The 26,086-nt window shown below is 51.4% G+C and overlaps 1 protein-coding gene across 1 annotated transcript; it reads left to right on the top strand.

The window, feature by feature from the left end:
- The first annotated feature begins 6,075 nt into the window (after positions 1–6,075).
- On the top strand, positions 6,076–23,981 carry EDDM13 (epididymal protein 13). Its single transcript, XM_087827074.1, has 8 exons — positions 6,076–6,160; positions 6,264–6,322; positions 6,760–6,821; positions 13,724–13,747; positions 14,377–14,414; positions 19,845–19,969; positions 21,165–21,202; positions 23,975–23,981. Exons 1-8 carry the CDS (start codon positions 6,076–6,078, stop codon positions 23,979–23,981), a joined length of 438 nt encoding a protein of 145 aa, XP_087683200.1.
- Positions 23,982–26,086: the final 2,105 nt, after the last annotated feature.

Raw genomic sequence — 26,086 nt, 5'->3', positions numbered from 1 at the left:
GGTGTGTGCGGGTGTGTAGAGGTGTGTGCAGGTTTCTGCAGGTGTGTGCGGGTGTGTAGAGGTGTGTGCAGGTTTCTGCACGCGTGTGCAGGTAGGCGTGTGCATCACGCGTGGCACAGGGCCTACACCACACTGGGACCAGGGTTGCTGAGGGGGAAGAAAGGGAAAGAAACGTGCAGGTGTCTCTGCGTTTCGGTCGCTGCCGCCTCTGGAAACGGCGCAGGTGCTTCCACTTTGTTTACAAAGCTTGTTGGCGGCGACTCCTTGTTGGTGAAAACACGCAGTGGGTGGTATCTCACCCAGATTTCCGGAGTGTAGGTCCTGAGCCCGAGAACCTGGGGCGGGGGCGGGGGAGGAGAAATGAGCTGCTGACATGGGGAGAAGCCTGCAGGTCACCCCAGAGAATCAGGACCCGCCAGCGGCCCCGTCGTCACTCAGGAAAACAACAGCCTGGCGGCGGTCCCGGTGGGTCCTGTCTCCCCACAGCCCTGAGTGGCCTCTCGCAATTGCAAAGTTCTAGTTCCCTCGAATGGGTTCGGATTAATTTATTCCCCGAAGCCTCTTCCCCGCGCCCCGCCGTGTCCCCGCCAGCCTCCAGCAGGATTAATTATCCCAATTACACAGCCGCCAGGGAGAGGAAGAGCCGCTGTCACCGGCCGGGTCCCTGCGAGGCTGCTTGATGCCGATTTAATGAGCCCCAGAGCGGAGGCCACTTTCTGCCAGTGGAGCCGCTAAATTGGCACCAGAAAGTTCACTCTGCTCGTCTGGAAACTTCCTGCCAACTGCCAGCCTCTTGGGAGACCCGCCTCCTGTCCCTGGCGACTTTAAAAACTGGGCTCAGCCAACGTCACCCCAATCGATTCAATTCAAAAACAAACAAAGGAACAATGAGAAGAAAAGGGTCAGGGTCTGTTTCCGGCCCTGAAGTGACTGGGGACCTTCGGAAGATGCAGGAGCAGGGTCACAGGGCCCGTAAATCAATCGCCTGTAATCTCAGCCTGTAGACAGCAGTTTCTATTTAGTTTTTTGTTTGTTTTCAATAGTAACTTTTAGTTTTTATTTTTCAATTACAGTTGACATTCAATGTTATTCTATATTAGTTTCAGGTACAGCAAAGCGATTAGGCATTTATATAACTTCAAAGTGACCCCCGATAACCCCGCCCCATCCACAGTTCTCATAATATTATCGGCCGCCCTGCCTCTGCTGTCGTCACACCCCGTGACCCCACTGCTCCCCCCAGCCTGCACCCCTCCACCTCCTCACCTCTTCCCTCCAGTCCCCCAGCCCCCCACGCGGCAGCCGTCAGCGTGTTCTCTGTCTGTGAGCCTGTTTCTGTTCTGTTTGTCCATTTATATTGTTTTGTTTTGAATCCACATATAAGCAAAATCATAGGATATTTTAGACAAGTGGTTTTAATGTTTCATGTGTGTCCTTCTGGCATTTTCCCTAACCATCTGACAACTGCAAAAAAGTAGGTTACCTCACCACAGAGGCTGTGGGGCTCATTTGCCGGGTCGGTACAGGTGCGTGCAGGTGACCGCAGCTGCGTACAGGGGCGTGCAGGTGTGTGCAGGTGTGTGCAGGTGCGTGCAGGTGTGTACAGGCGTGTGCAGGTGTGTACAGGTGTGTGCGGGTGTGTACAGGTGCGTGCGGGTGTGTGCAGGTGTGTACAGGCGTGTGCAGGTGTGTACAGGTGTGTGCAGGTGTGTGCAGGTGTGTGCAGGTGTGTACAGGTGTGTGCAGGTGTGTGCAGGTGTGTGCAGGTGTGTACAGGGGCGTGCAGGTGTGTGCAGGTGTGTACAGGGGTGTGCAGGTGTGTGCAGGTGTGTGCAGGTGTGTGTCTATATCATGGACAGTTACATTGTATATAAATGTATATATGTATACATCTATGTGTGTGTGTGTACACTACATAAATATGCGCATATACATTATATGTGTACACACACACACACACATACATTATACACATGCATATATTTAAAATGCAGAACCTTTGGGTCATTGAAGAGACACAGAGGAGTGACACGATGACGATTTCCTTCAAAAACACCAGCCTGGCAGTCAGTGCGGGGAGAGGTGCCCTGGTGACACAGACCAGGGGGTGGCCGCTGCAGTGGCCCCGGACGCCCCAGTATGTGATGACTGCCTGGAGTCAGGCGGTGGCCGGAGAAAGAAAAGTCTGAGAAACGTTCAAACGGTGGAAAGGGAGGTGTCACGAGCACCTCTGCTGCAGCTGGAGGCAAAGAAAATAGAACAGGTGGCTTTGGGGGGCCCCCAAAGGGAAACCCATGAGGGGAGTGGGTCTGAAGGGTGATGAAGAGAGGTCTGTGGGGTGTCCGGGGAGACGTGTCTGGAGGGGGACACCCACCTCGGCCATCAACCCAGAAGGGCATCGGGGGTTGGGACCAGAGGAAGGGCTGAGGGAGGGAAATGGGGCCTGGGGACCGTGAGGGTGGCCGGGTGAGGACGGGGGCATGTGAAAGGAGGGCCAACGTTCGAGGGCATGGGGACACCAGCATTTCTGCAGCGGTGACTTCTCGGGGCTGGGGAGCTGGGGGCGCACCCAAAGCCGCCTCCACCTTCCCAGGGAAGTCGCGGGAGGATAAGGGCCACTTGCCCCCGGGACACGGGCTGCCTCGGCCCCTGTGAGTCCCTCCAGTGCCAGACAGGTCACTGATGTGCAGACACGGACGCCCACGGCCTCAGCGGCCAGGAGCTGCCACGGCCCACGCTGGCCTGTCCCGGCGAGCCCCTGGCAGGCTTCCAGAGGCCCCTTGGTGCCAGCCCGGGAGCCGCAGGCCAGGGGCAGGCCATCGACCCCAGCTGCTCTGCGAGCCTGCTTGGAGCCACCGAGACACCCTTCCCGAGACGCTGAGCCCCACCATGCTGGAGGCCTGCGTGACCCCGGGGGAGACTGAGGGAAATCGGGGTTCCCGGCCTTGGAGCTCTCACCGTCCAGTGGGGGTGACAGACACACACTCGCACCTGTGTTTTCTGAAGGCATTGCCACACTCTCTCCCATCTCGTGTGTTTTAAAAATTATTTACTGATTTCAGAGGGAGCAGGCGGGATGGGGGGGCCGGGGCGGAGGCCCTTGGAAGCGCCTCTGGTTATAGAAAGTGCGTTAGAAACTGTGAGCGGCTGGGGTGGTGCCCCCAAGACCCCGGGGGCCACGGAGACATCATTTGTCCGACTTCACGGAGCCAGGAGGCCGAGTTGCTGAGGTTTGATCCGATAGCTTTCTTTTTTTAAAGCTTGAATTTACTGGGGTGACGTTGGTTCGTGAAACCATATGGGTTTCAAGTGTACAACTCAGCAAAACACCACCTGCGCCCTGCATCGGGCGCCCGCCGCCCAAGCAGCCCCTTTCCACCCCAACCCCCGCTTTGCCCCCCACCTCCCCCCCTTCCCTCTGGCCAGCACCACACTGTTGACTGTGTCTGCGGGTCATGTATATATTTTGGGGGCTAACCCTTCAGCCTCTTTCCTCCAGCCCCCTCCCCCCTCCCCCTTACAGCCGCCTCTAGGCCTCTGTTTCTGTTTTGTTCGTTAGATTCCACAGTCTGGCTCATTCTCAGAAGGGAGGTTGCAGGTCCCTGCTGGGCAAATCCCTTAAATTCTTTGCTCCCCCGTCTGTTCAGTGGGGGGCTCAACGTGGGACAGGGAACGCCAGCAGCCCCCTCCCGGGATGGGGTGTGAAAGAAACTGGCCACCGGGGAGCCGGCCAGAGCCCAGGAAGCGGGTGGTCGACGCCAGGGCCTGGCAGGGCCGTGGCCTTGCCGAGGGGTGACGGGGGCAGCAGGCTGCCCAGGTCAGGGGAGCCCGGCTGGGCCAGCGGGCGGCATCTGCTCAGGGTGCAGCGCCCGCGTGGGGGCCGCTGGGTGGGAGGCGCGGCCCCTGGGGCAGGGACAGCAAGCGCCTTCCTCCCACCTGCGGAGCTCTGGCTCCAGGAACCACCGTCAGGGTCAAAGGGTTTTCCTTAACTTCCCTGTGCAGGGCTGGGAGGCGCTGCGGGTTTCATGGGCCGATGTGGTTCATTGTAATACGTGCTCGGACTTAAAAAACACCACCACGCAGGCTGCTCTTTCAGTGTTATTTTTAGAGACTTTCATCTACTTCCCCGCACTTAAACATTTTTAAGTTGAGATGACAGTCACCTAACATAAAATCAACCGCTTAAAAGGACTGTGTAGTGGCTCTTGGAACATTCACGGTGTTGGGAAACCCCCCGCTGTACCCGGTCCGAAAACATGCTTATCGCCCCCAAAGGAGACCCCAGTCCCCCCCCCGCCCGGGCCCCGCCAGCGCCAGCCCGAATTCTGCTGGGAGGATCTGCCCACTGCGGGTGTTTTACGTAAATGGACTCGCACAACATGTCATCTTCTGGGTCTGGCTGCTGTCACTCGGCACCTAGTGCCAAGGTTCACGCGTTACTTTATTTCTCTCCGTAGTTTATTCTTATGTTGAGAGTATGTTTATTAAAGCTGGGGACAGGGAGACAACGGGGGGCTTAGGACGGAAGAAGCACCAGGGGAGACCAGGCGGGCGGCTTTGGCTCCCTGGGAAGTAAAAGTCACAGGGAAAGGAGTGAGAAGAGGGGCCTTGGGGACAGGGTCAGGGGGTTAGCCCCGGACGAGCTGGCCCTGCCCATTGCTCCCCGGGTTGCCGGTCTCCTGGGGACCCTTAGAGTTTAGGGGATGCGGGCCTGAGAGGGAAGAAGGGGGCGAGGCCCCGAGGGATCGCGGGCGCTTTGTCTCTCTCTAGAGCAGAGGCCCATCCGGGTCCACGGGGAGAGCTCGTTTGGTTTACCCTCCATCCCCTGAGGGACACTTGGGTGGTTTCCACGGAGGAACGTGAACATCATACTGATCTCTGGGAAGCGTGGTGTGTGTTTTGTGGTTCTTTGTGTTACTTTTTTCCCTCTGAAATTTACAATTGGTCTCAGGCGAGGTCGACCACCTTTCCTGTAAAGGCCGATGGCAAGTGTGGGAGGCCGCTGGGCCGGACTGTCTCGGTCACAGAAGCTCAACCCTGGCTTCGGAGCGTGAAAAGCAGCCCCAGACCCCCAAAACGGAGGAGTGTCCCATAAAACACTGTTGATGGACACAAACACCTGCGTTCCGTATCATTTTCACATCATGAAATAATATCTTCTCTTGTCTCTTTTCTTCCCAACCATTAAAAAATGTTAAAAAAAAGAAAAGAAGAAAAAAAAAAAAAGCCCTGGCCGGTGTGGCTCAGTGGGTTGAGCGTTGTCTCCTGCACCTAGAGGTCATTGGTTCGATTCCCGGTCAGGATACAGGCCCAGGTTTTGGGCTCCATCCCCAGGAGGGGACGTGCAGGAGGCAGCTGATTGATGTTTCCTCTCTCCCTCTCCCTCTCTCTCTAAAATCAATGAAAACATATATTTTAATTTATTATCTTATTTTTTTGTTAAACCTCACCTGAGGATATTTTTTCCATTGATTTTTCTAGAGAGAGTGGAAGGGAGAGAGGGGGAGAGAGACATCGATGTGCAAGAGACTCATCGGATTTCATGTTTCCTCCCCCATGCACCAGACTGGGCGGGGGTAGAGCCTGGAGCCCAGGTACATGCCCTTGACCAGGAACCAAACCCGAGACCCTTTGGTGTGTGGGCCGGCGCTCCAACCACGGGCCACAGCGGCCAGGGAAATAAAAACACATATATATATATGTGTGTGTATATATATATATTTTATTATTATTATTATTATTTTTAATGTAAAAAAAACACAACACTCTTGGCTCATTGGTTCTACAGAAACAGGGGATGGGGGGATTTGGCCCTCGGGTCCTCGGTGGACAGCACCAGGCTCAGCCTGACACTGTTTAAAAGGTTGTTTTCAGACCAATAAGCAGCTACCGGTGGGAAGAAGCAATTCTGTGTCCCCAGCTGGGAGCGTGGGCACAGGTGGGTCCCTGCGGCCTTCAGGCCAGCTGGAGGGCACATGTGGGCAGCTAGCTCTGCCCTTGGATTCAAGAGAGCGGGGGTTAGCAGAGTTCTGCTTGTCCTAGCAGGGGACGGTCCAGCCCGACCCCGGCCCCACCATGCACAGACCGGAGCTGTTTCTGAGGATGTCCCTGCTGACTCTGCTTTTCCTGGGGCTGGCGGGAGCCTGCATCCCCCGAGAAGGTAATGCCTGCCTCCAATTCCTGGTCTCCCTCCGTTTCTTCTGACCATGGACTGGCTTCAGACAGAGCCTCCTGACGTCTAAGCAGGCTCCCTCTTGCTCCAGGTTCAGACATTCTCCACTCCCTTTTTCTTGGAGGTGAGGGTGGGGCGGATGAGTCCTGGGTACCAGAGCCCCTGCCCTTGCAGATGGACAGACTTGTGTCTGCGTCCTGGTTTTATCATGGATGGGGTGGCTGGAGGGGTACATGGCCTCCACAAGCCTCACCCTCCTGGTTGGACCAGTGGGCATCACAGACCCTCCAGTCAACAGCCTGGGCTGTGTGTCCTCAATGAGCTTACGCGTGTGTCATGCCCAGGAGTTAATATTATTACAGTACAGAGTTCTAGCAAGACCCCAGACCTTCACAACGTAAAGGCGCTGTGTGCTGGGAACAGCACTGCAGTCTTGTCACAGAACTGAGTTCCTATTTCATCACTCACTCCACAAGTGTTTACTGAGTTCCTGGTTTGTCCCATAAAGCTAGGAATGCAGTGGGTGAAAAGACAGACTAGCCCCGTGTTCATGGAATTCTCATGTCACACAAATAAACACATCCTAGTGCGGCAATTCAGACAAGGCCTCTCTGGATAAGCTACATCTGAGGCAAGACGTGGACGATGGGTAGGAGCAAATCAGGTAAAGAGTTAGGGGACGCAGTTCTGGGTGCAAAGGTCCTGGGGCAGGAAGGCACAGGGTTCCTCCATGGATGGATGAATGATGGATGGAGGATGGATGGAGGATGGATGGAGGATGGATGAAAGATGGATGGAGGATGGATGGATGAAGGATGGATGAGAATGGAGGATGGATGGATGGAGGATGGATGGAGGATGGAGGATGGATGGAGGATGGATGGATGGAGAATGGAGGCTGGAGGGTGGATGGAGGATAGAGGATGAATAAAGGATGGGTGGAGGATGGATGGATGGATGGATGGATGGATGGATGGATGGATGGATGGATGGAGTATGGATGGGTGGATGGATGAATGGATGGATGGAGGATGGATGGAGGGTGGATGGAGGATAGAGGATGAATAAAGGATGGGTGGAGGATGGATGGATGGATGGATGGATAGAGTATGGATGGGTGGATGGATAGATGGATGAATGGATAGATGGATGGATGGATGGAGGATGGATGGATGGATGGATGGATAATGGATAAATAATGGGTGGATAAGTGGGTGAACCTAAGTGGGTTATTGATACAAACCGGGGTGGGTTCTGGTCTCCAGTGGCATTTCCAGCTCTGGTTTCCTTGGTCATTGCAGTTATTTGAATCTAATTCTAAATTCTCTCCCCTCTCCCTGCTCCCTGCTCCCGCTGGGATCCGGACGGCTAACACCTTTGCTTCCAGTCGTAATCGAAGAAAAAAGTAAGAACTGTGGAAACCCCAAGTTCGTATTCTGATAGTTGGCTCCATTCAGATTTCTTCAGATATTAAGACCACTCAGGGAATTCTGAGAAAAGTGGGACCTGGGTCTGGTACACAGGTTTTGTCTTGGGAACAGGGCATAACTAGTCATTTTACATGGTGATAACTACATAAACAGCCTCTCGGGAAGCCCTCCCCACATAACAACAGGCAGATAAATGAAGGAATGGAGACTGCTTGGGGAAACTAACTGGGGTGGGTCATGTTAGCGCTAACCCTGCTCTCTCTGTTGGGTTTATTTTCCATGTTGATTCTCTGGCTCCTGGTTCCGTTGCTCCCTCCAGTCAAGTGTAAGTTCTATCTCCTCCGCACATGGATAGGGAGCCCCTCAACCCGTAGACGGAGGGGCAAGGGGGGGAGCAAAACTGCCGACCACCGTGTTCAACCAGAGAGAAGCTCTCAGTTCCACGTGGGATCTGAACCCAGAATCTGCAGATCCTGGAGCGGGGGTGGGGGACTGGATGGACTGCAGGGAGGTCAACAAGCCTCTGTAATCACGTGTAAAGTTGGGTGCGCGAGAGAGAACCTGCATTGTAGTTTTCTGGGAACATGGATTTCGTTGCTTTGATCAGATTTCCAGTAGGATGGGTGTCCTCCTGCTCTAAAATGTAGAACTGGATCATGTGTGTATTATTGCTGGGTTTGTTTTTGGTTTTATGGTTTTGTTTTTGTTAATCCTCACTGAGGATATTTTTTCCATTGACTTTTTTAGAGCAGGGAAGGGAGGGAGGGAGGGAGAGAAACATCGATGTGAGAGAGACACACTGATTGGCTGCCTCCTGCATGTGCCCCAACCAGGGCTGGGGGTCGAACCTGCGACCCAGGTAAACCTGTGACCCTTCGGTGTGTGGGCCAATGCTCTAACCACTGAGCAACTCCGGCCAGGGCCATTAGTGGGTTTTAGATAAGAACAATATGGTGCAGAGAGGATAAACCTCCCTCTCTGGCAAGTCCTAACCACCCTGGTGTCTAGTTGAGAAATGGAGATGATGAGTGGTTGTTATGGAGACTCTCCTGCCAAACCCCTGAAACTCAGGTGGAGGGGGGAAGGTTTGGATGCCCCAGGCAACTGGCATCCCTGGGATATATTAGAGAGTTTATTTAGAAAGTCACAGAGGTAGGAGAAGTGAGTGGTAAAAGGAATGGGCTCAGGATACAAGCTACAGAGGGAAAAGAAAGGCCCTTGGAGCTTAGAGGAGAGAGAGAGGGAGAGAGAGAGGCAAGGAAACCGCGCCTGGGGGGAGGACAAGGCAGGTGGGGGAAGGCACCTACGTGCTCCCAGGGTTTCTTCTGGGGTAAATGTGTTTCCAAAGGAGTCCAGGACTCATGAAATGGGTCACAGCTTCTCATTCTGGCTCCCTGTCCTGTCTCGGGGCCTATGGGGTGCAGTGAGGTACAGGGTGATTTAATTCATTTCATGTTTTCTCTGAACCTTTACTGGGAAAATGATCCCCACCGGCCACCATGGGTCCTCTCTGTCCTGCTGGGTGCATGTCCACAGTGCTGAAAGGTAAGACGTGGCTCATTTCTCTCTCCCTTCCCAAGACGGCTGCCCTAGTCCAACGGGGGACATTTCTGATGACCTTCAATGGGTCTTTCTTCCCCTAGCACCAGTTCAGTCCACTGAAACCACAGGTTGATGGCTGGGTTTGCACGTTGGGAGGGAGGAGCCTTAGTCAGGGAGCGAGGTGATATCTGGTAGGAAGGGCGCAGGCTCAGGCACCCCTGTTATCAGAGCCCCAGTTTACCCCCTTCTTTGCTGGACAGCCTTGGAGAAGTCGCCTCACCTCTGTGTGCCTACTGCATGCGGTTAAATGCAACCACAGATGCGAAATGATCTTTTTTTTAAAAAAAATGTTTTTATTGATTTTTAGAGAGAGAGAAGTATTGATCGGCTGCCTCCTGCACGCCCCCTACTGGGGATTGAGCCCAAGGATTGATAATGTGTCCTGACAGGGAATCGAACCACCGACCTCTTGGTTCATGGGTCAACGCTCAACCACTGAGCCACGCCGGCTGGGCCAGATGTAAAACACCCTTCAACTCAACCTAAGAAAACCAGAGCCCAGGAGCTCTTCCTGTTTCTACCCTCCCCCTACATACGTGCACAGAGTCGTCACTGCTTAAGGGTGCTGCTGTGATTAAAATCGCGATTCTTACTGTCCTGGCTTGGTGTTGCTGTTTCTAACACTGATCATTCACCTTGAGCCAGGAATTAGGCTGAGAACTCCATGTGCTTTATCTTCCTTCATTATGGCTACAGCTCCATACGGAAGAAAATATCCTCGTTTTGCTGAGCCATGGAGCGTTCAGTGACGGGCCTGAGGTCACCCAATTAGTAAAACGTGCAGCATGGATATCGACCATTTACTCCCACACCTACATTCCCAACAACGTTAGGCTTTGACTTACCTGCTGGCTTGGAGTGATGTGGAAGACGGTTTTGTGAGCCACATAAATACAGACATTTCCACTAACAAACCCAGCAGAGTTTCTCAGCATGTACGGAGCCAACTCCAACCTTCTGATGAGTAATAATATTCTCATTGTGTGGTTGGGGACATGGACACACATCCTCATGTTTTTAAAAAATTTATCTTTATTGTTGAAAGTATTACAGATGTCCCCTTTTGCCCCCATTTACCCCCTCTACCCGGCTCCCACCCCCTCCCAGGCCTTCAGGACACTATTGTCTGTGTCCATAGGTTATGCATATATGTATATATGCGTCTTGGTTAATCTCTACCTGCCCCCCCTTCCCTCTGAGATTTGTCAGTCTGTTGGATGCTTCCATGTCTCGGGTCTATTTTATTCGTCAGTTTATTTTGTTCATTAGATTCCACATATAACCGAGATCATGTGATACTTGTCTTTCTCTGGCTTATTTCACTTAGCGTAATACTTTCCAGGTCCCTCCATGCTGTCCCAAAGAGTACAAGATCCTTCTTTTTCACAGCTGCATAGTATTCCATGGGGTAAATGTCCCACAGCTTTTTATCCACTCATCTACTGATGGGCACTTGGGCTCTTTCCAGATCTTAGCTATTGTAAACTGTGCTGCTATGAACATAGGGGTGCATCTATTCTATATAGAGGGAGTCAGAGAGATCTGAGTTTGAATTCTTGCACATTTGCTCACCAGCCATACGTCTTTGCAAATTACATAATTTCACAGGCTTCTATCCTCAACGCGGGGGCAATTCTCTGAGAGGACTGGCGTGAAGTCAATGGAAGTAGAGTTGGGCACCTCTTTCTAGAGTCAGTGAAAGACGCTTCCTTCCTCTCTTCCTAACATGACTGAAGAATGGTCCATGACCATTTCCCAGCTCATACACGCTCTCCCCGAAATAAAATGCAGAGAGACCATCAAAAACTCACAGGGTTCTGGACCCTGGTCCCCAACCACCCACCATGACCCATTGTGGACACTACTTCCCAACCTGTTCCCAGAACCCAGCATCCCACCTTGTTTTTGGTTTTCTACTTATGGCTTTGTCTCTGTGATGACCATCCCACCGTCCGCGCCACATCTGCAACCTTGACCTCTGTGGGGACTTCTCCTGGATGGGCTGCCATCAGGAATCCTAGGTAACCATCTTACCTCATTCACGGTGCCCTTCGACAGTGAACTTTGGTGGGAAACTTTGAGCAAGAATTTCTGAGTGTCTAATATGTGCCCAGACTCATGCTTGGGTGATGACGACCCATGTGTGGGTGATGGACACCCAAAGGTGGATCAACTACGGTCACGGTTTAGGAACTCAGAGGCTGGAGGGGAACAGAAACAAATAAACAGAAATTAAATGAGATTAGAGACAAGCGATGGCTGCTGGGGGTGATGGGGCCAGGAAAAGGGTCGGTGGGGCTATTGAGGAAACCCTAAAACATTCCTGAGGCATCATCCTAGTCATGTTTGTTCGACCTGTTGATCTGGGGGGAGTTTATTAATTAGAAATGCTCCTTTCTGCTGCATTTACACAGCATTTGGTGTGTTTTCTCCCTCAGGAATGATGAGCAGATTGCAAGTGGATGGTAAGTGTAAGGACTATTTTTTCTGGTATTTCCTATCTCTTGTTTTCACGGGAGCGCCGACTTACGGGGTGAGCTTTTCTTTGTTTATTTAAAGTAGATGACGTTTGTTTATCTAACTTAGTTTTTATCGATTTATTTTGGAAGAAACGTTGAGATAGTATCCAATCACATTCTGTTACGTTGAGTTCTGAGGTCATGGAAATCTTCATTTGTGCGTAGTTTTAGAGCTAGAATTTTACCTTTTTAGTTATGAAAATAGTACATTTTTAGTTATGAAAATAGTTATGAAAAAGGTTGAGGCAACGTCAAATGAAAGTCAAAAATCTTCTTCATCCCGTTTCCAGTCCTACTGCCTAGAAACAGCCACCGTTACTGTCTCTCGTGTATTCTCACGAGAAATATTCACACATAGGCCCATGCGTCCTCCACTTTTTGAGTTGAAGCTATTGTGCATTTCAGCGATAGGACTTTATCTCTTTCTTTCAGGTACCTGAGTCGTGTTTCACCCACAGTCATATAAGTTAACGAGTCTTCTGCTCACGAACATTCCATCTGTTTCTCTGATTTATTTTGACTTTTGTTCATTCTTACGCCGTTGCAAACAATGCTACAGCAGACACCCTAGTGCAACCATTGCTTTCCCTCGCTTTGCAAACGTGCAGATGTTAGACACATTTCTGGGAGGCAGGGTCGAAGGGCATAGACATTTAAAATCTGGACAGAAGTCTACAAATTTCCACTCCCATCCACATAGGGTATTATCTAACTTTTTTATTTTTTATTTTATTTATTTCTCTTTTTAATTTAATTTTATAATGACATGGCTGGGGGGAAAAAATGGGTCCTCGTTTTTCAAAGATAGAATGAACCCCAAGAGGCATTCCCGCCACAATCACGCACTGCCGACACTATCGTTTATGTTTGTCTTTAAATGGACTCCGTGTTTTACTCAGATGAGCTTGGAAAGGAGACTCTGCACCTCCTGAGTAAGTGGAGGGAGCCAGTGTTGTCCGCTATAAGCCGGAGGCGACTGTAAAAATAAGAGTCATGTTAATAAAATGCTGCTAAATGAGAGCAGGGTGCTGTTTCCTGCTGAGGCTCCTCATCTGGGGACTGCCCTCGCTCTCGGGCAGAAAGGACGGTCAGCGAGCCGTAGAGAATGTGTCACAGACGGGTCAGCATCGTCTGGAGACGCTGATGGAGAGAGAGTTGTAAAAGGAGAGTCACTTTCCCACCAGGTGGGAGTTCAGGCCAGACCTGTGTCCATCTGAGACCTCCCCGGCCATCACCATGGGTTGGATCTCGCTGCATAGGAGATGCCCGAATGCACAGACCTAGGCAGGGGGAATGGGCTGGGCTCCCCAAATTCCCAAGCAGGCGTGCCTGCTTTAAATTTTATTTAAAATTTATTTAAATCTAGAGTGATGCGGTTCACTCAGGACATTCCTGGTGTTAGCATGGAAACTCTCATCCTGAGGACACCTTCTATCCTGGGCCAACCAGGGTGGTTGGTCGTCCTGTTATAATTTCCGTCTTTCCTTTTTTTTAAATCCTCACCTGGGATATTTTTTCCATTGATTTTTTTAAGAGAAAGCGGAAGAGAGAGAGAGAGAAACATTGATGTGAGAGAGACACATTGATCGATTGCCACCTGTATACAACCCAGGTATGTGCCCTTGACCCGGAATCAAACCAGAGACCCCTTGGTCCACAGGCCGATGCTCTAACCATTGAGAAACTGGCAAGGGCTGTAATTCCTTTTTCATGGGGAGGAAACTGAGGCACAAAGAGGTGGAATACGTTGCCGAAGGTCACTGAGCTAGTAAACAACAGAGCTGAAATTTGGACAAGGGTCCAAATCTTTCGTGATGTTCCATTTTTCTTACTTTATTTTATTATTTATTTGAGAGAGGGAGAGAGAGAAACATGGGTTTGCTGTTCCACTTACTTATGCATTCACTGGTTGATTCTCGTGTGTGCCCCACGACCTTGGCATTTCGGGACAATGCTCTAAGCACCCGAGCGACCCGGGCCCGGGTTCCATTTTCCTCAAGAAGTCTGAGTTCTTTAAAATTACCGACCGGGTTCTGCATCCTCTAGATCTGGTTTCTCTCGTGCACGGTCATCTCCCGCCACTGTGCCCCGTGGAGGGCCCCTCGAGCCTCCAAAGCTCTGCGCAAAAGCCTTCCCGCACAACTCCATGACTCCGCTCCGGCCTCTGCCTGAGCTGCGCTTCCCTCTCCCCTTCCAAGTGCCTGCCCCTGGCTAACCCCTGCTCGTCTTTCAGGTTTCAGACCCAGCAGCAAACTCTCCAAGATGCTTTCCCCGACACCCCCAACAGGTCAGCAGCCGTCGCCCCCCGTAGGTGCCCCTGTATCCCAGACACACACATCCCACCTGTACTCAACTGATGACCCTTCTGTTGGCCGCTTCTCCGAGTAGGCTCGGCTCGCGGATGCTGAACGTAGGGACCTTGCCCGGTTAGCTTTCCGTGTGTCTTCCACGCCGTGCACGCAGGTGCCTGGCTGATGTCTGTTAGAGAGAAAGACTGACTGCGTGATGGAGTCTGAGGCTTACCTAACTCACCTCTGGTAGCATTTCTGCCTCTGCTCTCCTCTGATCAGGGATGCTCCCCTGGTGGGGTCTCGGGTCCCATTCTTAATGCCCACTTCTCTCTTTACTCTGCACCCCCTGCTGGAACCTGGCTGCCTGCACTTTCACCTCCAGATAAGACAGAAGAAGAAAGTAAGTACTGGGACCGTCCCAAGTTTGTGTCCTGGAGATCACCCTCTCGGAACCCCCTCTGGGCTTGGGAACTCCTTAAAAGTTCTGGGGAAGGGCCCTGGCAATTTTTTAAATTGTTTTTATTGATTGATTTGAGAGGGAGAGCACGTGTGCAAGAGAGAAACATCGATTTGTTGCTCCGCTTATTTATGGACTCCTTGGCTGATTATTGTATGTGCCCTGACCAGGGACTGAACCCACAACCTTGGCATATGGAGACACTTTAACCAACTGAGCTACGTGGCCAAGACCCTGGGTCAGGGGCAAAAACCATTGGCCTTGGGTCAGGGGCAAAATCAGTGCAAACAGACTTCACAAAAGAAGGCAGCCGTGGGGGATGGGTAGAGAAGGGAGCCCTGATTTGGAGTGACTGCCAGTTTCTGTGGTGTAAATACTTTAACTCTGGCCGATTTCAAGCTACTAATGGTTTCACAGCTGGCTTGCAAAATTTGTGAAAATTTAACCATTTTTGTGTGTGGGTAGCTCCAGCATGGGAGTTCATTGGACAAATGAGGTTAGGGTTGGGGTTCCCCTCAATCTCCAATCTTCTGTCTCAAGTCCTGCTTCCACTCTCCCCTTGAGAGGGAGAGGCTGTGATTCAATGGTTCCCACCTGTTTGGGGTCATTCGCTGGATCTTCTAAACACTTCCAGTGATTGTATAAATCTCCCTTCTTTCATTTATAAAAGCAAGGGAATGCTGTCATTATAAGATAGCCTCCCTATGACTGTGAGACAGATATTTAATAAAGTACAAAGTAAATGAGTGCATGAAGAAAACGTGCCCTCTGATGAAAGCTGACAGTCCAGTGAATGGCACTAGGCCAGTGTCAATTTGCTGGTTTTGATAACACACTATGGTCATGTAAGTTGTCACCATTGGGGGGAAGCTGAGCAATGGGTACACGGGACCCCTCTGTGCTATTTTTGCAATATTTTGTGAATCTATAATTAGTACACAATAAAAACTTAATAATTTTAAGACTATTTACTGAAGAAATAATGAACTGGGGGGTGGTGGTTAATGTTGATCTTACTCTCGCTTGCTCTTTCCCACATGGACTCCGTGGCCTCTGGTTCTGCTGGACCCTCCAGTGAAAAGTGAGTTATTTCTCTTTTTTTTTTATGGGTAACTTGGATGCTGGGAAGAAAAGAAAACAAGAGGGAGAAGGGGATCTTTGGCTTCTGCTCCATTTAAGAGCCACGTTGCAAGAGAGACCCTCTGCTAAGGGAGGTCCCCTTCTACTGCCCCCATTTCTGAAGGAGGCTCGGGATGAGCTGTGGGGGCCCACACGCCCCCTGAGATTGTGCTGAGAGTGTGCCGGGGATGCGGGTGGCTCCGAGGCGGCAGGCATGACCGGGTAGGTGAGCACATGTGCATACACAGCCCCTAGACTTTGTTGGATTCTCAGAAGCCAAGGACCACCGCCCCAGAACACAAAGCCGCCTTGAGCGGCAAGTGTTTGTCGAGGGGATTACTGCATCAGGAGGACCCAAGATGCGCAGCTCTTTCCTCAAGCTTTCTCCCTCCTGACCCCTCAGAAGTAGAAGTGAGATAAAAATGGGCCAAGGAGATCTTCTTACGAGCCTCCTAACCTCTAGGAGACGAATCCCCAAGGAAACGCTACCTGGGGACCCTGGCCACCCGGATAAATGTGTCTCCAAAAGGGACCAAGTATAGCAGAAGCACCTAGAGTCACCCGCCCTGGCCCCCACCCCATCCCACGAAGCCTGGGGGCCCTCTCACTTCCCTCCCCCGCGAGGGTCTCTTTTGAGAACCAACAGGGTGGGATGAGCTGGGAAGGAGCCGTTAACACCGTTCTTGTCCTCTCACCCCCCGTCTGTTGGCGCCAACGACTCCTACTGGATTTTTCTCCTCTCGGCTGCTCACATCTCAACAGTATTGAAACGTAAGGGCCACCTCCCCGCCCCTCCCCGCTTTGGCGTGTCCACTTTCTTACGTCTGCTCGCGGGTCCACTCCTAGCCATGGATCATTTCTCAGGGAGTTTATTGTAGCCCAGAGACCAGAAAACAACCACAACACCACTGCATCACCTTTCCCTTCAAAGAGGTGGGGCGTCTTAGGAGAGCCAGCCCACACCTCAAGTCAGCGACGCGCGCAATGTTGTGACGATGGCGATGACCGCAAAGAAAGCCATCAGGAGCTTCTTAGGTGCCAGGCACTGGAAGCAGCACCTTTATGTATCACGTTATGTATCCCCCCAAACCTCCTGGAGAGGTAGGCATTGTCCATCTGAAGCATGTAGGTGCCTTCGAGACGGTGACACCGAGTGCATATGGCGGGGTGGTGGCTGCCTCCCCAGCCTAACCCTGATTCAGCGCAGGTCCTTTAAGCCACGGGTCCCCTCCGACCCACACAGTGAGGCTTTGGGTCATCTCCCCTTGCCCTGGGACCTGCCATGAGTCCTAACTGCCCACCACCACCCACCTGGCCTCTGCTCTCATTTGCTCCCGATCTCCCTCCTTCTGACCTTGTGATTCCCCCCCCCCCCCCGACTTATGGTCTCATCTCTCATGGCCCCTTAAACCCAACACTCCGGATTTTGCGAACCTGGCCGTGGCCTTGCCTCCTGGACCACACTTCCTTCTGGATGGATGACACCAGAGATTCTAGGTGACTATCTCACTCCACCCGCGACCTGGGATTCTGGCGGAGATCTTAGTGTGGGCCGGGCCCACGGAGGGCGGTGGAACCCCACTAGATGAATGGGAAGTTCTCGTACCTCGACGTAAACTCAGCCCGCCGGGGAGGCAGGCAGTTATGAGCCACCACGGACGGGGGTCCTCGGGGAGGCGCAGCGAGGGAAGGGAAGGGAAGGGGAGGCTTGGGGTGAGCCTGCCAGAGCCCGTTGGTGGGGCGTCTGCCATGCTGCCTTTTGTGATTCAACCCGCACGTTGTGTTTGTACGTTGCCCTCCACAGGCTTGCTGAGCCTCCAAGTGCTGAGCGGTAAGTGGCGACTTTGCTGTTCGGCTTTGCTCTTTGTTTCTGGTCCCCTGCACAGAAACAGAGAGTGACTAGCTTTAGTATTATTACTATTTTTATGTTGGAAGACCCTTCAGATATCATCAAACCTTATACTCTCTGTCATCAGCAGCAGCAGAATAAATATTTAACGTTTTTCATTCGTCCAACAACAAATACTAGTAGATATTAGCTTCCCTGTCTAAGTTCCGTTCTAGGCACTGGAGAGATAGCAGGGAACAGGAGAGACAAAAATATGTGCCCAGGTGGAACCAATGAAAGAAATGAAATAATAATAGTAATAATGAAGTAGGTTAAGTCTGTTGGGCATTGAAAAGTCCTGTGAAGATTGCAGGGTAGAGGAGAGGGAAACGCATCCTGGGGGAGGTTGATCTCTTTCTACAGGGTGGTCAGGGAAAGGGACATCTCAGCAGAGACCTGAAGGGGCGAGGGGGCCAGGCATGTGTACGACCAGGCTCCGGGCCTTTCCGGGCAGAGGGAACAGCATGTGCAAAGGCCACGAGGCAGGGGCGTGTGGGCATCAGGGGCAGCAAGGAGGCTCATTGCATTCCCTTCTCACGCGAGGCACCCAGAGGCACTGTTGGCAGTTTTGTGTCCCCCCCTTTTCATAATTCACTGACGGTTTCTTTTCTCGCTTTCTCTCCTCCTACGCCTTCCCTTCCCTTTCCCTCCCTCCTTCCCTCTTTCCCTCCCTCCCCCTCCTCCCTTTGTAGAAGAAACGACTGACTGCAAGGAAGGTGAGTGCAGGGAACCTGGTAGAACAGTGAGCGCCTCAGGCTGGGCCACCATAAGCCTGGAGAAGATCTCAGGGGACCAAGGTCAGGGCTCCTGTATCTGAGACATTCTTTTCAAGGGCGTCCAAAGCCTGTCCCCTTCCTCCTGCCCCCTGGTACCAAGGGGACCCAGCATACTAAGGCGTGAATGGGACACGCACGGTTTCCTTTTTCCTAGTTGCTACCTCTGTTGACCACTGAACCGTGGCCCCTCCCTGGAAATTACCAGGCAAGTCCTGAGTGACAGGACCATATGGCTTTGCAAACCATGAGAAAGGACGCCAGAGAATATCCGCGAGCTTCTAGGTGGCCCAGGTATCAGGGGGAAGCACTTTAGAACAGCTAGGATTATTAAGTTCCCCAAAATAGACGAGCCGTTTCACCGGAGGACGGCGCTTCGTTTCATAAGATAATCGAGTGGAAATTGTGGAATGGAAAGCCCATCACTGAGACGAAGGACTCAGTCACTGGACGTGACGTCAGAAAGGGTGGTCGCTGGGCCAGGGGACGGGAGAGGCCGTTCGAATGAAGCACAACAGTAAAGAGTGTAGAAAATGCAGAAAAGATCACGGGAGACATGACACCCAGGGAAGGGTTGTGACGCATGTAAGGTTAGAGTCTCAGAAGGGGAGGCCAGAGAAAGTCCAGCTGAAGGAATCTCTGAAGAGTGAGTGCCTAAGAATTTTGCATGTGGGTCAAAATAACCACCAAGTAACAGGTTTTGAAAGTTCTGAGAACCCCAAAGGGGAATGTGTACCTCTAAGAGCCTTGGCTGGGTGGCTCGGTTCATTGGAATGTCGTCCGGTACACCAAAAGGTAGCGGGTTCGATTCCCGGTCGGGGCACATACCTAGGTTGGGATTTTTGTCTTACCAAGGGTTGGGTATATGTCGGTTCATAAAGCCAGCCTCAGTCAATTTCGGATTAAAGCCATTGAGATGATTTCTCTGAGTACAATGGCATTAAGCTATAAATCAACAATAAAAGTATTAGAAAACCCAAACTAATAGATTAATAGATATAATTCTAAATAACCCTGGGACAGAAGGAGAAATCACAAAAACCATTAGCATTTTGAATTGAATTATAATAACGATAATCATTATTAAATCTTGTAGGATACAGCCAAAGCTTTCTTTAGAGGGAAATTTATAATCTTACACACACATTAAGAGAAAAGAGGCAAGATAAATAATAAATTGGAAGAAATCTCTGCAGACATTTCAAAGAGCCAGAGAAAGGACTTAACAGCTATTAATTTTCCAAAGTAAATTCCCTAAGAAAAGGGGAGGAGTGTCTCTCCCTTAATTTTCAACAGGGAACATTAGTTGTTTCCCCTTTTTCAACTTGCATTTGCCTTTACACTGGTAATGTTTTTTTGTGTGGTTGTTTTTTGTTTTTGTTTTTTAATTTGGGGCCTGTTTAGACAGATGCGTTGTGTCAAAAACCCAGAAGTAGCAAAGTTAAAACCACAGGATCAGTAAAATAGTATTACGCAAGAGTTTATTGTTCACGTGAGAACAGTTCTCGAATGGGGAGCTTTCAAATTCAGAAAGGCGGGAACGGGCGGGGCGGGCCGCCTTCAGCCCAGGTCATTGCCATCCGCTCCTCCCAGTGAAGCTTCCCCCGACGACCACCCCCACCACGAAACCCCTCAGGAAAAGGAACAAGTGGAACATCCTGAAGTGCGCCTACATGATGGTCACCTTCTTGTTCGTATCCTACAATAAAGGAGACTGGGTAAGGAGGAACCTGGCGCCTGGGGAGGGAGGGGCAGTGGAGGGGAGGGGAGAGGGGGGGGAGCACTGATGCAGGAGGGAGGGAGCCGAAGAAGGGCCACGCAAACGAAGTATAGGAGAGGAGGCCCCTCTGCTGTAGATCAAGGCCTGCCTTCCTTCCTCCCTCTCTCCTTCCTTCCTTCCTTCCTTCCTTCCTTCCTTCCTTCCTTCCTTCCTTCCTTCCTTCCTTCCTTCCTTCCTCTCTCTTCTTCCTCCCTCCCCTTCCTTCCTTCCTTCCTTCCTTCCTTCCTTCCTTCCTTCCTTCCTTCCTTCCTTCCTCCCTCCCTCCCTCCCTCCCTCCCTCCCTCCCTCCCTCCCTCCCTCCCTCCCTCCCTTCCTTCCTTCCTTCCTTCCTTCCTTCCTTCCTTCCTTCCTTCCTTCCTTCCTTCCTCTCTCTTCTTCCTCCCTCCCCTTCCTTCCTTCCTTCCTTCCTTCCTTCCTTCCTTCCTTCCTTCCTTCCTTCCTCTCTCTTCTTCCTCCCTCTCCTTCCTTCCTTCCTTCCTTCCTTCCTTCCTTCCTTCCTTCCTTCCTTCCTTCCTTCCTTCCTTCCTCTCTCTTCTTCCTCCCTCTCCTTCCTTCCTTCCTTCCTTCCTTCCTTCCTTCCTTCCTTCCTTCCTTCCTTCCTTCCTTCCTTCCTTCCTTCCTTCCTTTCTCTCTCTTCTTCCTCCCTCTCCTTCCTTCCTTCCTTCCTTCCTTCCTTCCTTCCTTCCTTCCTTCCTTCCTTCCTTCCTTCCTTCCTCCCTCCCTCCCTCCCTCCCTCCCTCCCTTCCCTCCCTCCCTCCCTCCCTCCCTCCCTCTGCTCTGACACAGCTCCCAAGCTTCCTAGGAACCACCACCACTCCTTTATTCCCTCCCTCTCAGCCCCACCCTCTCTCTGTCTCTCTCTACCTTCCTTCACGTGCGGGGAGCTCTTAAGGGCCAAGCATTTACCATTTTGCTGAAGAGGCTGGAAGATGGGGCAGAACATGGGAGCAGCGAGTGAGCAGTTAGGTTCAGCAGGTCAGCAAGACCACGGGGATGTTAGCGAGGAAAGGAGAGAGAGGTGGGTGGGAAAGAAGGAAGGAAGGGGTGGGGGTGGGGGGAGGCGGCAAGGTGGCTGGCCTCACCCCGACCGTTTCTTTCTCTGTCTCCGGTTCACTCCTGCACCAACCTCCCAGTGTTACTGCCACTACTGTAATGCAGAATTGGACACGAGGTATGTTATGGCAGGGGAGGGGGCTTTGCCCGCTCCTGGGTTGGGACGGCTTGGTCCTAAGTGCCTGGTGTTTGGGTGGGGAACCCCAGGTGGGTTTGGACACTCCAATCATTGAATCACAGGATTGTATAAAAAGTTCCAAGTTCGTTACGGTTCATCCCAAGCCACTGCCTGACACTGAAGAGCATCACCAATGATAGGGATTTGGAGAGCTGGAGAAATTAATTTATGATTTCACTTAATAAATTTTATGTTGTTTTTTTTTTTAGTTGTGGCAAAATATCCATAACATAAAATTTACCATTAGTGACATTTAGTATATTCACAATGTTGTTCATCTACCACTATCTAGCTCTGAAAAATTTTATCACCCCAAAGGGGACTCTGTCCCCATAAGCAGTCCCTCCACCCTGCCCCTGGCAACCACTACTCTACTCTCTCTATGAATTCACCTATTCTGGAAATTTCATATAAATGGGATCATACACTATGTGGCCTTTTGTGCCTGACTTTATTCACTTAGCGTATTGTCTTCAAGGTTCATCCAGCCTGTAGCGTGTATCAGTACTTCATCCTTTTTCATGGCTGAATAGTACTCCATTGTGTGGTAAACCACACTTTGTTATCCATTCGTCAGTTGAAGGACATCTGAGTTGTTTCCACCTTTTGACTGTTGTGAGTGCTGCTGTGAACAACTGTGTACAAGTTTTCATTTGAACACCTGCTCCCAGTTCTTTTAGGTACATACCTAGGAGAGGAATTGCTGGGTCATTTGATAATTCTATGTTTCAGTTACTGAGGAACTCACTCAATCAATTTTTATTGAGCAACTACTCTATGACGAATGGTGGATTAGTTGAAATGATAAATTGTACGTTATGTGGATTTTACCACAATTAAAAACAAAACAAAACTATAAAAGGGGTGGAGGCTAGAGTCACCCTCAGGATCTTTTTGTTTGTGGATCCCTGCACTAGACTGTGAGCCCCTCGGGGAGGAAGAGTCAAATTAATCTGTCCCTGGGACTCCAGTGCCCAGAGCAAACTTGATATATTCACTCCCTGCACTAACCTTGTGTGCCCCAGGGTGCCATGTTGGGGGTACAGTGGAGCTGCAGCACAGGAGGTCCTCCAGCTCATGAGGCCGCCCTCTAGTGGGAGGGCAGGGAGCAAACTAAACTCCATGAATTTCCTTGGAAGGCCGGACAGGGTGCTGTAGAGGGCACCTCCTTTCCACTGGTTGGTCAGAAGAACCCCTCTCTGAAGAGGAGATATTTGTACTGAGTAATGGAGAGGAGCTGCCTGAATGAGATCTACGGACGTGTGCCTCAGGGGGTGGAAAGGGACAGAGTGAGCAGAGCATGGTGAGTGAGGAGCTGCACAATTGATGCACAAATACATTTCTTTCTTTTTCCTTCCTTTCCTTAGAAGTGACCCCTGCTGTGCTTTCTAGCAACCATGCACCATCTCAGCTCAACCGTCACGGGCCCTCCATCTCCCAGGTAGTCTCACCTCCCAAGAAACCTCTCTGTGCCCTGGACTGCAAGTTTGGAGGGTAATGAACTGGCTCCTTTGAGGAACAACACCTGTCTCCCCAGAGGCACAGTGGGAAGGCGTCTCTGAGGGCCACACGGAGGTGGGCCCGGAGAGTGGCCGAGTGCGCTTCGGCAGGGGTCTCCCACAGCTCTTCTTCTAGACCTTTTTTCTGCTCTCCCTGCTGTTTCTGTAATAAAATGTACTTGTTGAAATGGCTGAATGCTTGGTTATTTCCTTCACCCCACATCGAGAGTTAGTAACGTTCAGGGTGGCAGGGGTGCCAAGGACCATGTATACCACCTAATTATGGCAACAACCCTAGAAGGAAGTTCTGTTATGGTGCTTGCTTTATAGGGGAAGAAACTATGGCTCGGAGGGTGTTATGCAAAGTGCTGAGGTCCCAGAAACCCTCGGGGTGTGTTCTTGGATTCCCAGAGAAATAACCCGGAGGACTTAATTTTGGTTTTTAAAATTTATTTTTAAGGTGGATAGAATTGCCATTAGTTTAAAAATAGTTTGTTTGTTATTTGGTATGTTTGAAATGTTACACCAGCTTTTAAAGCCAACATGGCTTAAAGTTAACACGGAGCAAGGTTATTGTCAATTCCGTACGATGGACTGTAACACAGTCGGTTTTGTAGAGCAGGCGGCACAGAAGTGAAGCGTTTACATCAGACGCAAACGCATGAGGCCACTGTTCCAGGGTGGAGGCCTGGAGGAAGCCCGGCCATCTTCTCTCGGTAACCTTGATCAAAGGCTTCGCTCTGGGCCACTGCCAAGTGATTTTTCCAGTCCCCTGTGGTTCCTGTCAAATACACAGCGTAAGCCCAGCTCAGACTTACACATGAGGTCTCAAGACTTCACGCGAACTTCTCTGTGTGCCTCTGCTGCGAATCTATCATGCACAGTCGATGAAAAATGCACCCAATAGAGCCAAGTGGTTAAATCTTTCCTGCCTGGATTCAGGTGCCGTTGGCTTCCATTCCATCCCAGACTACTAGTTGCATATTACAGCTGACTCTCCAGTTTAATAAGACTGTTCCCAGGACCTGCCTCAGGTGACGTTTTGAGGACTGATGATAGCAAAGGCAACGACACCAATAATACCTAACACACAGTAAGTAATTCCTTCTACACCAGGCACTGTGCTAGGATATCACATGTCTGCCTCGTTTGACACGCAAGATGTCCATTTAGGACCATGGCGGTTCTTTTCTCCTATGCACTCTCACCCCAGGTCATAGAGGTAGAGCTGGTGTTCTTACTCTTGACGGCTACTCCAAAATCCATCCTGAACTCTCCACCTTCGAATGGCATAGCATCCAGCTACGCGACCCAAAATGATCAACGTGCAGTGTCCTAAGGTTATTTCTTTGGGAATCCAAAAAAAAAAAGAAAGGGACCAGGAAAACACTGAGTGTGAGCTAGAATAGCCTTTCCTCCTTTAACCCAGCGCATAGTCCAGCGTCATCTCGCTGACGTCTCCCCAGCCGCCCTCTGGTAAACTGCAGGTTGACAATGAAACCTTCCCAGTCTATGCAGCGAACACCTTCATTCCTCGTGTGTAGCGGACACACTTGGTTTTTATTATAGGGGTCTCCGCTGAAGGTTCGGTCTGGAGCTAAGTCACACGCGTTTCTTCTATTTCTCTGTCCACAGTGGTCCTCTTCGATGGATTCTGATGTATAAAATAAGTGTGTGGGAGGCAACCACTCAGTGTATCTCTCTCACATCAATGCTCCTCTCTCTTTTTCTCCCCCCCCTTCTACTTTCTCTAAAAAAATCAGTGGAAAAAATATCCTCAGGAGATTAACCAAAAAAAAAAAAAAAAGATTTTATTGAATGCTGCTCAGTAAAGACGATGAGGAACGAACGCGACAATTATGTGGATGGACACGGGCCTCACTGTGAACTAACACAGCGATTGTAAGACGCACCAGAAAAAGAGTGAAGATTCCCAGTCAGGGCACATGCCCAGGGTGGCAGCCTCGATCCCCAGTAGGGGGCGTGCAGGAGGCAGCCGGCGGATGCTTCACCCACTGATGTTTCTCTCTCCCTCTCCCTTCCTCTCTCTCTAAAATCAATAACAACATATATATTTTTAAAAGGACAGAGAAAATACTGGGTGAGTGTGAGTTAGATAGAGGAGCTGTGGGGCAGCACCCGATTGGTTCGTTTGCAGACGGAAGGCATATTCTCAGGTGAGGTGCCTACTAATCTCTGGGAATTACTTCGGCCTGGAGGGAGCAGTCTCTCTCCTGCTAGCTAGGTCCCCCAAGATGACAAGATATAAAGTAAAATACAGAAAATAAAAACGAGAGCAACTTGAGAGACTGGGCACAAAAGGTCAGAGAGCGTAGGTAGGATTTAATCTATATTCAACCTCCAGGATAGGTAAATCCATAGAAACCGAAAGCTGGTATCGATTTGCTTAGAACGGGGGACGGGGGAATTGGAGAGGGATAGCTAAAGATGATGAGATTTCTTTCTTTTTAGAGAGAGAGGGAGAGAGAGAGAAACATTGACTGGTTGACTCCTGTATGCACCCCGACTGGGGATCGAACTCGCAACCTGTGTATGTGCCCTGACTGGGGATCGAACCCGAGACCCTTGGGTGCACTGGACGACGCTCCAACAGACTGAGCCACACCGGCAAGGCCATGAGGGCGTTTTTGTGTGTTTTTTAAAAATATATCTTAATTGATTTCAGAGAGAGGAAAGGAGATGGAGAGAGCGCGAAACATCAATGATGAGAGTCACTGATCGGCGGCCGCCTGCACGCCCCCTGCTGGGGATCCAGGAGCCCGCACCGGCCTGTGCCCCGGCCGGGAATCGAACCCCGACCGCCCGGACCCTAGGTCGGCGCTCCCGTATCCCGAGTGTGCCGCTCACGTACGCAAACCACGGAAGCCGGGGCTCAACAGTTAAGGCGACACGCGGTCGCGAGGACGCGCGCACACGCACAATCACGCCCCCGCGGCCCCGCCTCTCCCCGACTCACGACCACCCGCAGCCGCCGCCTCACTCGGCAAAGCCTAACGCGTCGCCAAGGCAACGGGCCGCAGGGCCTCCTGGGAAATGGAGTCTCGGCGGCGCGGCTAAGGCACCACGCAAAGGATTCTGGGGCTCGGCGCGGCATTAAGGCGAAGGTGAGGGTCCGCTCGCGGCCCGGGGGGCATCCCTCCGCCCCTCTCCCGGGAAGGACAGACGGCAGCCCGCGCCCCCGGCTCGCTCCTCGCCCGCACTGCGGCCGCCCAGAGCCGCGCTGCGCCCCGAGGGCTTCGGGAGTGAGTGCGGAGGCGCCCCGCTGTTCCCCCGGGGCCCAGGGGAGGGCGCTCGGAAGCGCCCG

The sequence above is a fragment of the Miniopterus natalensis genome, chromosome 18, assembly GCF_054644295.1.
Source record: "Miniopterus natalensis isolate mMinNat1 chromosome 18, mMinNat1.hap1, whole genome shotgun sequence".
Lineage (NCBI taxonomy): Eukaryota > Metazoa > Chordata > Mammalia > Chiroptera > Miniopteridae > Miniopterus > Miniopterus natalensis.
Note: the sequence above shows the minus strand (reverse complement) of the source record. Positions and strands in the feature narration are given on the sequence as shown.

What these genes read in the sequence shown, in the direction of transcription:
- EDDM13 (XM_087827074.1), top strand. Translation starts at nt 6,076, where the DNA reads ATGCACAGACCGGAGCTGTTTCTGAGGATGTCCCTGCTGACTCTGCTT. An exon ending in CTGAGTTCTTTAAAATTACC is followed by an intron (nt 13,748 to 14,376) that starts GACCGGGTTCTG and finishes TGGAACCTGGCT; the next exon opens with GCCTGCACTTTCACCTCCAG. An exon ending in CCTACAATAAAGGAGACTGG is followed by an intron (nt 19,970 to 21,164) that starts GTAAGGAGGAAC and finishes CCAACCTCCCAG; the next exon opens with TGTTACTGCCACTACTGTAA.